General features: G+C 39.9%; 1 protein-coding gene across 2 annotated transcripts in view; it reads right to left on the reverse strand.

Annotated features, from left to right (window-relative positions):
- ACBD6 (acyl-CoA binding domain containing 6) overlaps positions 1-14,221 on the reverse strand; it is a 140,213-nt gene that overhangs the window by 49,099 nt on the left and 76,893 nt on the right. For both annotated transcript variants that reach the window (XM_007061152.4, XM_043553034.1), the window contains exon 6: positions 9,033-9,122. In XM_007061152.4, coding sequence (XP_007061214.3) covers positions 9,033-9,122 — 90 coding nt within the window. The remainder of the gene's footprint in view (positions 1-9,032; positions 9,123-14,221) is intronic.

Genomic DNA, 14,221 nt, shown 5'->3' on the forward strand with positions numbered 1-14,221 from the left:
GTCTTGTCTATACTATGCTTTTTGGGAAATCTACACCAGATAGCAACTGCACAAGCAGTATAAATGAGACTCAGACATTTTTACCACTGTGTCACTTAGACTTGTAGGGTTAAATGCCACAGTGGTTAGACTGCTGATGCTGTATCTATAATGACAGGTTTCAGAGTAGCAGCCGTGTTAGTCTGTATTCGCAAAAAGAAAAGGAGTATTTGTGGCACCTTAGAGACTAACAAATTTATTTGAGCATAAGCTTCAGTGAGCTACAGCTCACTTCATCGGATGCATTCAGTGGAAAATACAGTGGGGAGATTTATATACACAGAGAACATGAAACAATGGGTGTTATCATACACACTGTAAGGAGAGTGATCAGGTAAGGTGAGCTATTATCAGCAGGAGAGGGTCGGGGGGAGGGAGAACCTTTTGTAGTTATAATCAAGGTGGGCCATTTCCAGCAGTTGACAAGAACATCTGAGGAGGGGCGGGTGGGGGGGAGATAAACATGGGAAATAGTTTTACTTTGTGTAATGACCCATCCATTCCTAGTCTTTATTCAAGCCTAAGCTAATTGTATCCAGTTTGCAAATTAATTCCAATTCAGCAGTCTCTCGTTGGAGTCTGTTTTTGAAGTTTTTTTGTTGAAGAATTGCCACTTTTAGGTCTGTAATCGAGTGACCAAAGAGACCGAAGTGTTCTCCGACTGGTTTTTGAATGTTATAATTCTTGATGTCTGATTTGTGTCCATTTATTCTTTTACATAGAGACTGTCCAGCTTGACCAATGTACATGGCAGAGGGGCATTGCTGGCACATGATGGCATATATCACACTGGCAGATGTGCAGGTGAATGAGCCTCTGATAGTGTGGCTGATGTGATTAGGCCCTACGATGGTGCCCCCTGAATAGATATGTGGGCACAGTTGGCAACGGGCTTTGTTGCAAGGATAGGTTTCTAGGTTCCTGGGTTAGTGGTTCTGTTCTGTTAGTGGTTCTGTTGTTCTATAATAGCATTCCCCACTGATGGCACTACACTGGTGTGGTCAATGGCTGGATATTCTCACAAAATTCTAGTGTAGACACAGCCATAGTGCCTCTGACCCTTAGCCTGAAGGTTCGAGGTGTACAAACCGATCTCCTCAAAACCTCCTTGATGTCCTCAAGTGCATGGGAAGATAAGGCACACTACAGTCAGTGCAGGAGTTAGGGGAAGAAATGCATTGGCATCAATGCCAGCTACATTTTAAAATCTACATTGGTGCCACCTATATGTATATGGGCCACTACAGGGTTTGAACTGCAAGCAGTTTATGCACCTCACTATCGTACAATCTAAAAATGGGGGTGGGGTGAAAAAAGAGTCACAAAAACATTTTTAGAGCCATGCAATACAAGGGGAAAACATAAGAGAAAAAATACCAACCGATTTTTGACATATCCATAATTTCTACTTCATTTCTGGCTAATAGTGGAAATTAGTCTTCAGATAGTTGATAAAATCAACCTGTCTGTGCTGGGTTAGTACCATGATCTGCGGCCAGGCAACTACTTCTACTAAAATTGATTTTCCTTTTTGGCAACCAATAGGCCAGTCAATAATAATGTTATTTGAGAAGGATTGAGTCATGAGGGAGATGAACCTTCCCTGCCATTTATTATGTTTGTATTGTCTCCATTTGAAAAGAGTTTTTTCAATAAGGACGTGCAAGAAGGTATTACAAGGGGATAGCTACTTTGTGTCCTGGTGTCTGGAAGCCTTCTGACTCAAAAGCACGTTAGCATCCAAATTGATAGAAAAGAGGAAGTGCCTGTCTGTTAAAGGAAGGTGGCAAGGGCTATGACAGGGTAGCTAGAAAGCTTTTCTTTTTGCTAATCAAGCAAGCCCCATGGTCTGTCTGAAGTGTACTGCCCCAACATGGGATTGGGAGAGAGAGGCAGGAGGGATGCTTGCCACATTGCTCTTGCTGGCTAATCTAAGAAGTCTTTTAAAGCAAAAACTTCCATGCTTGAGTCCTACCGCAAGAAAGACAAAACTCAAAGGGAATGGCTATTTTTTTACCTGCTGCAAATAACAACATTAAGAGGTGTGATTTTAGGCAATCATGCTGTCTCATGGCAGCGCTCTGAAATGCCATGGAGGAGACCTAGGTTCTATCTCAGTACTGATTTCCTGATGCTAAACTGGGAAGAACCTGAAACACTTCTGAAGCAGCATACTCAGGCCCTAGTCGAATAGGGAGGAGAAATAATATTTGTCGTCATCCTTTACCCATGCCTCTATCCAATTAAAGGGGTGGCAGTGACAGGAGGACTCTCATAGTTCTGGCAGAGATGTGGAGAAGCATGTGAAGGAAGAACAAAAGCTGTGATCTCTTACAAGAGATCTGACTACTGAACCTTCAGTGATATTGCCATCAAGGCAAAAATGAAAAACTAGGGATACAAATGATTTTCTCAGAACTGAACATTTTACTTACATCTTTATTATCTATCTGTGAACAGCATCATTAGCAAGACAAGCTACACATCGTCACCGCAGGGAGAAAAGACCTAGGGCACCTTTCACTGATATTCTGAGCAATATTAGAAACAGAATGAAACTATCCCATGTAGAAAAATTCTCTTTTATACACAGGAGCACAAGGCAATGATAGAGGATTCCCCAGGTAAATTCACCCTAGAAGTATGGCAGATTTACAATTCAAGTTATTATATGCAAATGGTTAGGTTAACGCAACATTAGGATTAAACAGTTAAGCACTCAAATATCCGGAAATGAAAAAAGAGTTGAGCACAACTTTTCCTCTGCTCTATTGGGCACACACAGATACAATACAGTCTTGAATCGTAATCACATCCTGTTTCTCAAGTAATATAATTTTATCTACAACCAGTGATTTAAGTGTGTATCTTAGGGCATATCTACACAGGGAATCTGACCGCAATAGCAGTTTCAGAATAGCTCCCCATGTGGACACTGTTCTGGAATAAAAGTCACTTTATTCCGGAATAATTAGTGCATTCAACAAAGTGTCCACTAGTGGAGCTATTCTGCTCCATGCCCTCATGTAGACAAGCCCTAAAAGAAACTAGGATCAATATAATTAAGGAATGTGTCATAATGCAAAGAGCAGAATTATGGCTATGCACTCAACCTTAATTTTCACATTTCCTGATTTCTAAGTACTGAATTATGCTACCTTCATATGTCACATGGATGTAGGTTATTACATTTATTTTCCTGCTGTTTTAAAGAAAAAGTCACCAGTTCTATAACCAATAGGCACTTTTGTGAGCAAAGACGAACCACTTCCTAGTTCTAGTCTGTATGTTTCTGGACTAAACAAAAAACAATCAGGCCAAGGTCAGCTAGTGTCAGTTAGTAATGACGGTTAAGTACATATTTCCATACTTATGACCTAGTATATATCTGTAATGGAATTTGTTTATTAACTTCAAAATCAAAATAACTGGTTTTCTTCATAGATGGCTTAATTTTAGGACTCAGTTGAATCTACCAAAAAGTCAGTTGTGAAGAAAATCTGTTCAGTAGTTTTAAAGGTGCAAAATTTCAAGTCTGCAAAACATTTTGAAAAGTGCGGTGTGCATTTGTGGACAGTGCGTCTTTAAGTGGGCACCAATATCTTTTACTCAGAACACTGCAATTTTCAAATGGTAATAATAATAATAATAAAAAAAATTTAAAAAAAAAAAGAAGAAAAGCTAAGAGAAAGTATATGCAAATACTGCAAAGTTTACCAGAATTATGGCATAACAGGGAAACAGGCATAACAAGTTTCAAATTCCAAACCAGTCAACTTTGCTGTACTCCTTCCTAAAAGTGTGGCCAGATTTTATTTATTTATTAAACAGGAAAGATGTGACTTTATTTTACACTTGGCCAGACTCAAAAACAACCAAAGGATTTTACTCAAACTTTTCTACATAAAATTAAAGTTAACCTTTGGTCATAGGACAAAGATGGAAGATTTCAGCAGATGAATGTATGTTCTGGATAGTTCTGAGCATATGTAACATGGGATAGAACTGGAAGACAATTTCTGTCTTAACTATCCTGGGTTTGAGAAAGAGCAATCCCCTCCACTAGTGAGGAGGAGGAAGCTCAAGGGGAGTGGACACCAAAGGATAGACCCAGAAGGTTATTCTGAGTACATTAAACCTTTCCCTGAAGACCTACATGCAGCCTCAAATTCCAAGATATAAATGTCCAGATAAAAAACAAAAATCAGCTGCATGGTGCATTCTACAGAGCTGATTCCCTCCTTTCTCCCTCCTATTACATTACAGAGAAACCAATGTACTTCTTCCCTCATGAGAACACTTCTCTAGTGTTCCAAGAATGGATGCGGGCATGCTGCTGACTTTCAGCCTCTCACATTATCACACGGTGGCAAAACACGGTATTGCTGTTTTACACTGAATTAAATGGAGAACCTGAAAAACATGAGTTAATGATGGATTTGTATGGTAACCTGTTTTGGTGTGTCCTGGCTTTTCATGGGTGGATGGTGTTGCTGCCCCCTAACTTCCTGCCGACTAGAGAAAGCTAAGAGAACAGATTGGTTAATAGCTCCAACACACAAACACCTCTATGGAGAAAATGATGGGATAATGAAGTCAATGAGAAGGACATAAAGCTGACAGATAAAGGCGCATAAAGCCGCCTAGTCAGTAGCTCAGATTAGGACCCAGTTTAGAATTGAACTATAAGGAGCAGAGCTTCTCAAAAGCCTAGATTCTGGAAGGGGTTAATTTTACACAACCTGATGTTACCTGAGCTCATGTAATGAGATTCAACCCATCCTCTAATGGAGTTTTAGATAAAAGTACAGAATTTTTGCTGTGTTAACAGATTCATGCTTGATCTTCATCTTGCTTCCTCCCACTAACCTAAGTGAGTCTACAACCTCTGATTTCTATGTGACAGCATACACACATACTATTTCTCAGAACTCAATATAGCCAGTGTTTGCCCAGTACAGAAATATATCAGCTGAACAGCAAAATCCCAATGCTCTTATTGCATTTATGCTACCATCATGAAAAAGCTGTTTGTCATGCTCTCTATCATTTGGTCCATTATTAGATCAGAGTTCACCTAACCTTTCTTGAAACTGAACAGGAGTAAAACCTATATGCTTTAAAACAACATCATCCCATGTAAAAGAGGGCAAGTCAGGTCTGACCTCCAGCAGAGATGCTTCATATGTACAAAATCTCCATTTTCCAAATATCTCCATTTTCCTTATTTTTACAAGACAAGGCAAGATATCCTCTAAAGCAGTGGTTCTCAACTTTTCCACTCCAAGAGACTCTATTTTCCATACTGGGACCTCCCCAAGACACCCCTCCCATTAGGGATATGGGAACAGCAAGGTGGTTATGATCTCTTGAAACCTGTTTGCAACCCCGTGTTGAGAGCTCTGTCCTAGAAAGAACACGTTCTACAAGCAATAATACCCACAAAAAGGAAGCCATGACTGTTTCAATAGAAATAGAATGTTTCACTTTACTCACAGATGGATGAAAAACACCAACATTTATTCATTCATCAACAGATTCATTCATTCATACATTTTAAGGCAAGAAGGGGACATTATGATGATAGGCTGACATCCTGCATAACACAGGCCAACTACAATGTTGAGAACAGGCTCCCCTTTACTTCACTGTTCAATAAATACAGATTTTTCTAAACGGAATGTCTCAGCACTGGGAAGCTGCCTTTGGAAAGATCTCTGGGTTCTGGGTGTTTCCAGCACAGTTCCAAAACACCACCCAACCACCCACTTAGAAATGGCCTTTGGCTCTGAGGATTTAGGTAATTCGATTACATAAACGTCTCTTTTCAACATAAAGCAGGGAAGTCTGTTGTGTTTCTGCACCCCCCTCCCCTATGTCAATCACTTACCACCTCTTTTCAAACATACTATTAAAGCTAATTATGGACAATCAAAGAACTCAATGGATGCAGGCTTTCAGTGGACAGCAATGAACTGCCTCTTTAAACCCACAGCATCATTGTTTAAAAAGGACAGTCAATCTACTACTGCACTCCAGGAGCTTTGTGCATACTGCAGGACCAAACAGCACCATGGAGTCTCTTCCCACTTACCTGCTTCAAATACATCAGTGTATGTAATAAAATAATAAAACAATTACAGTATTTACACTTATATAGCACCCAGAAATCTCAAAGTGTTTTACAAAGATAGCTATTGTTCACATTTAGAAAACAAAAGAAAGGAAAAATGGAGACCTGGCTCCAGGTCACCCAGCTAATTAATGTTAGAACCAGTAAAACTAAGGAGTCCGAGTGACCAGTCCCCCCATGCTCTAACCCCTATATTATAACCCTGGTGCTACATAAGAAACATAGGAGGGGAAAAAACATACAGTGCCTGCCCAATGAAAAAGCACAGAAGCAGCTAAGGAGGGGGATATTATTTTCTAATATCCTAGAAAGATATTAAAAACACTGCAGACAAAAAATAAAAAGGAAAAAAAATCTATCATATAAGCTTCCCCCTCTACTCTCTGTTGCTGTCACTCTCATGCTCCCAAATCTATGTCTTATGTTGCCTGCATTTAACACTGCTGCATGTATGAATGAAATAGGAAGATATCTCAAGGCATGTAGGGTACTGTACAAGGTTTCTACAAAGCCTGTCCCACAGGCTGGAACCTGGCAGACTGAGAGCTATGTGTAGTCTGGAATGTGAACTTCCAGGGTTAGCACATCTTGTTAAAATAATAGCTCCACTAATGCAAGTCACTAGAGATTCCTTTATACTTAACCCCCAATTCTTTACAACCCACACATTAACTGACAGTGCATTTGGTAACATATAAGAGCACGTGCTTCAATGTTTATGACATATTTGGAAGCATAACTTTTTTTTTCTCTCTTTGGTTGCTCCACCAAAGAATTCCCCATAATCCTGGGTTTTAGACAGTACTTCCTTTAGGGAAAAGGTCCATGTAAAAAGTAAACACTGGGTCATGAAATCCTGAAAATGTTATCACAGTTTATAGAAGGCTGAGGAGAGAGAGAAAATAAAATAAAAACCTAAGAATTGTCTGCTTTCTCTGAGAATACATCTATGTGCAAAATAAGACCTTTAAAAAAAGGTCTCCTTTATTATGTTGGTTGGGGGAAAAAAATCGAAGATTGATTTTCCTTCTATAGCTATTATTAAACTTTTGTTACTGGACAAAAATAATTTGGTTAGAAAAAGTGTGCAATACATTAAAAAAAAGGAGAAAAAAGTAATAGAAAATGATAGTACAGAGAAAATACAGATTATTCTCCTCCAGCTAATGAAGTCCTCCCCAAGTCATACTTTTACAGCTAAAGACACTCTTGGTGCATGAAGAGATGTGAGATACAACCATCAGAAAGAGATGAATTTTCAGGGACCGTTATTCCAGAACTCCAAGCACCAGATATCCCCTGGGGTCACAGGGTAAAATACAAAGGCAAACATGTAATCCCTGTTCTCCCACTCTCAAAATCATGCTATCTTCAAACATTCACAGACTAACATATCACACATGATTAGAATAGCAGGTGTGGTGTCCAGTCTTATCTTGGACCAAGCGAAATCATGGACATAACTCCAGCATCATTCAGTATAATTACTGACCCCTCCTCCGCAAATCTACCTTTTTTTCCAAAGATGTACAAAGGGTCTTTGAAAAAAATCCTCAAATTGTCTGCATAACAGAAACCTAGGAATCATATGCTCAAAGAACCACAGGTCCCTGCCTAAACCTTCCCACTGATTTCAACGGAACCAAGCAAGTTCTCTTAATATGTACCCTTCTCACGGCTCTGTCCATAGTAGGGCTTGCACCAATATTTTAAATATTTTTTAAACATATTTAAAGCTTAACCTAGTTACTTCCACCATCACAATGTTACTGCTGAGTCAAAAAACCTACAGGATAGCCTATTGCACTACTGCGACATATGTGAAGTATTTCCAAAGCACTTATCGAGATACTGAAAGATCATCAGTTTGGGCTAGCACAGTTCTCAAAATACACACACGCACACACACAGACTAGACAGGGAAATGATGCAAGCAACAACCATATTGGAAAACAACTGTCAATCATGGTTCTGGGAGAACCACGATTGACAATTATTTCTGAACATGATGACAGCTAGCAAGGTTCAACCCTTAATTACAACAGGATTATAAATCCAATCTACATTATAAAGTTAGATCCAACTGTAACAATGTCAAATTTAAAACCTAATCTGAAGCATCATTTAGAATGCTTTGTTTAAGAAATGTACCTTCTAATAAATGAATGTTCTATTGTGTTCTACCGTTTGGCAAACAGGTTTCTTCCTGCAGGGGAATTTTCTTTAGTTCACTCTCCAGTCTTCAGATGCTCTGCTGAAACTACAGGATATTAAGGAACTGGACAGAGCCTACCAAGTTTCAGAGTAGCAGCCGTGTTAGACTGTATTCGCAAAAAGAAAAGGAGTACTAGTGGCACCTTAGAGACTAACCAATTTATTTGAGCATAAGTTTTCGTGAGCTACAGCATCCTATGAAGCGAGCTGTAGCTCATGAAAGCTTATGCTCAAATAAATTGGTTAGTCTCTAAGGTGCCATTAGTACTCCTTTTCTTTTTCAGAGACTACCAAGTCATTCTATCTAAGCCACCAAACGTCTAGTAATAGGAAATATCTCTGGTCTCGCCTACCCAAGTCAGATTTGAACTGATCACCAGCAAGTGAAAGACACTATTGCAGGAAGAAATTTCATCTTGCAACTGAAAAGGTTCACTGTGTTTTTGTATTTGGTTGTATGGAAAACTGTTTTTAATGGGTATATTCGTCTCACATATATCGCTTTAGGTGGCCTCCTCCATATTCAATCATACTCCATATTCTGAAAGAATTTGCTTTGGAATCCTGATGGGACAAAGTATGAAGTGTTTGGTAAAGATACAACACCATGCACCATCAAAAAGCAAGTTTTCCATCCCTTCCTTACCTGGCTGTTAACATCGGCTGCATGCTGTAGCAGTACCGAGACCAGCTCCTTGTGTCCTCGGTCACATGCCCAGTGGAGCAAAGCCCTGCCCTAGAAATATCAAAAAGAAAAAGAATGAAGTCAGCTGAAGCTATTGTAAAGAGACTCAAAGTCCTACTACTGGAACTCTGGATATCACAAACAACTAAAAATTGAACATTAAAAAAACCACAATCAGAATGGCCTATAATGTGCCATTCATTCTCACTTGTACATTTACACAGCAAGGTCAGGAGCATCAGCCATCTGTTAGAAGGGCAACACAGGGCCTGATTCTGCACTCCTCTGCACCCAAAACTCCAACTCAAGTCAATAAAAACGTAAGGGAGAATGAAGAAAGCAAGAGACCAGAATGTGGTCTGCCTTCTAGACAGCTTTAGGGTTTAACTCTGCACCAGTGACTTTAACAGAAATAGGGACGCTCTTAAGGCTAAGATTTTTAAAGCTGCCTAAGGCATTTGAACCCTCAGTTCCCATTAAAAGTAATGGGAACTAGGCATCCAAATCCCCTGGTGGCTTTGCAACTCTCAGCCTAAGTCACTATGATCTGGGCAACAAGGTGTCATCAGATGAGAAAAATTTATTTGAATATTTTCTTTTGTCTACTCTACAATCCTCCAAGCTCTTCCTTCCCCATACGTTTCTGCATCTGAAGTTACGGGGCACACCCCCAGAAAGAATTTGTAATGACTCCTCCTCCACTAAGGTGGGTGGCAATCCCTAGTGGAAGTTCAAATCCAACTGTCTGTTAAGGACATGGGAAATAAGTAGCTCAGCACTCTTCTGAGGGCTGATTGACATTCAGCTTAACACCCTGCTATGGGCAGGGCAGGTTGTCATGTTCAGAGAATGGAATGTTTTTTCCACATTAAACTCAAATCTCAGCTTTATGCCAGTTTTAACAGGGATGAAGCAAATGTCTGGGGCAAAAGATGGAATTAAGTCAAAGGAGCACTTCACGAAAGCCTTTTTCTCCCCTTCTATCTCATTCAAACTCTTCCTGAGATATACATCTTAATTCACCCAATTAAAGGAGGGACTAGTTCAGAGATGGGCAAACTACAGCCTGCAGGCCACTTCTGACTCGCAGGACCGTCCTGCCCGGCCCCTGAGCTCCTGGCCCAGGAGGCTAGACCCTGGCGTGGGCAGCACTCTGGGCGGCGGGGCTGCCTGCTCATGCAGGGCAGCATGGCAGCGTGTCTGGCTCTAGCCGCGCGGCGCAGCGGCCAGACATGCTGCTCTGAGCAGCATGGTAAGGGGGCTGGGGTTAGATAAGGGGCAGGGGGTCAAGGGTGGCAGTCAGAGGACAGGGGGTGGTTGGATGGGGCGGAGGGTTGGGGGGGGTCAGGGGACAGGGAACGGGGGCGGTTGGATAGGGCAGAGGTTCTGGGGGGGGCAGTCAGGGGACAGGGAGCGGGGGAGGGACTAGATAGGGGGTGAGGTCCCAGGGGGCAGTTCGGGGCGGGGGTCCCGGGAGAGGGAAGTCAGGGGACAAGGAGCGGGGGGGTGGGGTGGATGATTCGGGAGTTTTGAGGGGGGCGGGAAGTGGGAGGGGGCAGATAGGGGGCAGGGGCCAGGTTGTTTGGGGAGGCACAGCCTTCCCTACCCGGCCCTCCATACAGTTTCGCACCCCAATGTGGCCCTCGGGCCAAAAAGTTTGCCCATCCCTGGACTAGTTGAAAAACAACGTGATCTGAAAGAGAAAGCACTCAGCAATTTAGAAGTCTTAAATAGTTTTCCTTACTTTGTCTTTTGTGCAACAATTGATTCATCTCTCTATCTGCGAGAACCTGCTTCAAGTAATTAAGCACTAGATGTTGAAAGGAAGGTGGATGGAAAATTGGGCTGTGCAGATGTCCTAAGCATTCTGCCCTAGAAAGGGCACTGCTGCATGCATCAGTTAGGAGCAATTTCATCACCCTTTGTTCATCTCAACCTACTCAACCGAAGATGAGCCTGTGCCATGAAGTCCTGATCTGGATCTGAACCTCACCAAAGTTTGGGGGTGTCCACATACAGAGTTTTAGTTTGCCCTGTAGAGGGATAGGGAATAGCTGCAAAATCTGGAGTATTCTATTTTGGGGTCTCGGTTTAGGCTCATCTCAGAGAATCATCTCAACACAGGACTGCCCAGCCTGTGAGCGCTCTCTTTTTTTTTCTTTTTTAACGCTTACATTTGGATACCAAAACACAGTTCTTCTGCTATGGTTTCATGTGTTATTAACTGCAATAGCCACACTTCCCACTAAGCTTGGGAACAGTTATCTTGTTACCTACACGAACAGAATCCAAATCCATCCAAAGCAATAACAGAGCCTTTAATGAATAGCACTAAAACATTTCCTGTCAACTACAGAAGATGTTATAAATTGGCATCTTTTATATCTTCATTTAAACAAAAGAAAAAGTAGATGATATTTTTAGATGGCAGTTGTTCTACCCTGGCTATCACTTGTACTTCCAGCTTAATGTGTACACTTTATAGCTGTTAATTTAAACTACCTGTTAACATAAATTTCTCCAGATTTAATATGGCGTGTGACACGCCTGCAGAAGGATCTTTGAAACTCATGCTGAGGTAAAGCAAGAAATCATAATGCTGCCTTGTGACATTTTCACAACAACTTGCTTTTTCTAATGTACCACCCAACACACTTGTGGTGCTTCAAAACCAAAATAGGGTTAATCCAGGCTATCCCTTGACATATATCTTCCAACACTGCATGGGGGAACAAAGTGAGCAACTCACTTATCTATTAATAGGAGCCGTGCGCCAGATTTCGTGGACACCGTGCCAAAAATTTACTAGTAGAAGGGGGATAGGAAGACACCAGTGACTAAATCTCTCTCACTTTTCATGTTGGATATTTTTCAGTAGGGTGGCAGATTTAGAACATTATTTTGAGTCGGGAAATGTGATCTCAGACATTAGGCATTCAGCTTTTTACCACACTTTTTGACCCAGCAAGTAATTAACTTTTGTAACACATTATTTTAATGGTACACTAATTAACCTTGAATTAGAATGAATTCTCTCACAATTACTTTCTATGGAAGCACAGATTACATTGATACCCACATTAGTATCATTTAATGATTAATGTTCCTGCACTCAACATTACAGTGAAAGACTGAAAGGAGGAGAGTAGAATTTAACAGATTAGTAAATACTGATAGACAAAGCATCTTAAATTAATCTCTGATCCACTACACTTTAGATGTGGGATTTGTACTGGACGGGTAATCCAAATTTCTCTGTGCTATAAACATTTATTCTAGGAGATAGAAGCACTTTATTTACAAGATGCAAAGTTCCCATGAATACTTCTTATTAGGGCTGTCAAGAAATTAAAAAAATTAATCGCAATTAATCACTCAATCGCACTGTAAAAACAATAATAGAATACCATTTATTTAAATATTTGTGGTTGTTTTCTACATTTTCAAATATATTGACTTCAATTACAACACAGAATACAAAGTATACAGTGCTCACTTTATATTTATTTTTATCACAAATATTTGCACTGTAAAAAAACAAAAGAAATAGTATTTTTCAATTTACCTAATACAAGAACTGTAATGCAATCTCTTTAGCATGAAAGTTGAACTTACAAAGGTAGAATTATGTACAAAAAATACCTGCATTCAAAAACAAAACACTGTAAAACTTTAGAGCCTACAAGTCCACTCAGTCCTACTTCTTGTTCAGCCTATCGCTCAGACAAACAGGTTTGTTTACATTTACATGCCAGATGTGCTAAAGATTCATATGTCCGTTCATGCTTCAACCATCATTCCAGAGGACATGCATCCATGCTGATGACGGGTTCTGCTTAATAACGATCCAAAAGCAGTGCGGACTGACGCATGTTCATTTTCATGATCTGAGTCAGATGACACCTGCAGAAGTTTGATTTTCTTTTTTGGTGGTTTGGGTTCTGTAGTTTCCAGAGTGTTGCTCTTTTAAGACTTTTGAAAGCATGCTCCACACCTCATCCCTCTCAGATTTTGGAAGGCATTTCAGATTCTTAAATCTTGGTTCGAGTGCTGTAGCTATCTTTAGAAATCTCACATTGGTATCTTCTTTGCGTTTTGTCAAATCTGCAGTGAAAGTGTTCTTAAAATGAACAACATGTGCTGGGTCATCATCCAAGACTGCTATAACATGAAATATATGGCAGAAAGTGGGTAAAATAGAGCCGGAGACACACAATTCTCCCCCAAGGAGTTCAGTCACAAATGTAATTAATGCATTATTTTTTTAAAGAGTGTCATCAGCATGAAAGCATGTCCTCTGGAATGGTGGCCGAAGCATGAAGGGGCATATGAATGTTTAGCAGATCTGGCATGTAAATACCTTGCAATGCTGGCTACAAATGTCCCATGCGAATGCCTGTTCTCACTTTCAGGTGACATCGTAAATAAGAAGAGGGCAGTATTATCTTCTGTAAATGTAAACAAACTTGCTTGTCTTAGCGATTGGTTTAACAAGAAGTAGGATTGAGTGGACTTGTAGGCTCTAAAGTTTTACATTGTTTTGTTTTTGAGTTCAGTTATGTAACAAAAAGCCCTACATTTTTAAGTTACACTTTCACGATAAAGAGATCGCACTACAGTATTTGTATGAGGTAAACTGAAAAATACTATTTCTTTTGTTTATCATTTTTACAGTGCAAATATTTGTAATAAAAATAATATTAAGTGAGCACTGTACACTTTGTATTCTATGTTGTAATTGAAATCAATGTATTTAAAAATGTAGAAAAACGTACAAAAATATTTAATAAATGTCAATTGATATTCTACTATTTAACAGTGTGATTAAAACGGCAATTAATTTTTTTAATCAGAATTAATTTTTTTGAGTTAATCATGTGACTTAACTGCGATTAATCGACAACCCTACTTCTTACGTATAACATAACTGTGATTATCTAATTGTAGTGGGATAATACCATGCAATTACAGGACAAAAATATGATTATTTCTATCCTTTAAACCAATATTTATGTTCTAGATCTGCACCTATATCATGTTGTTCTGTGATTGTGTCTTATCTTCAAAACAAGAAGAGCGTGACTTTGCCAGATTTGGGTTTGGATGAGACCATAAAAAAACACTCAACACATTGCAACAGTAGTCCTGGC

This window comes from Chelonia mydas, chromosome 8 (genome assembly GCF_015237465.2).
Source record: "Chelonia mydas isolate rCheMyd1 chromosome 8, rCheMyd1.pri.v2, whole genome shotgun sequence".
In the NCBI taxonomy this organism is placed as follows: domain Eukaryota; kingdom Metazoa; phylum Chordata; order Testudines; family Cheloniidae; genus Chelonia; species Chelonia mydas.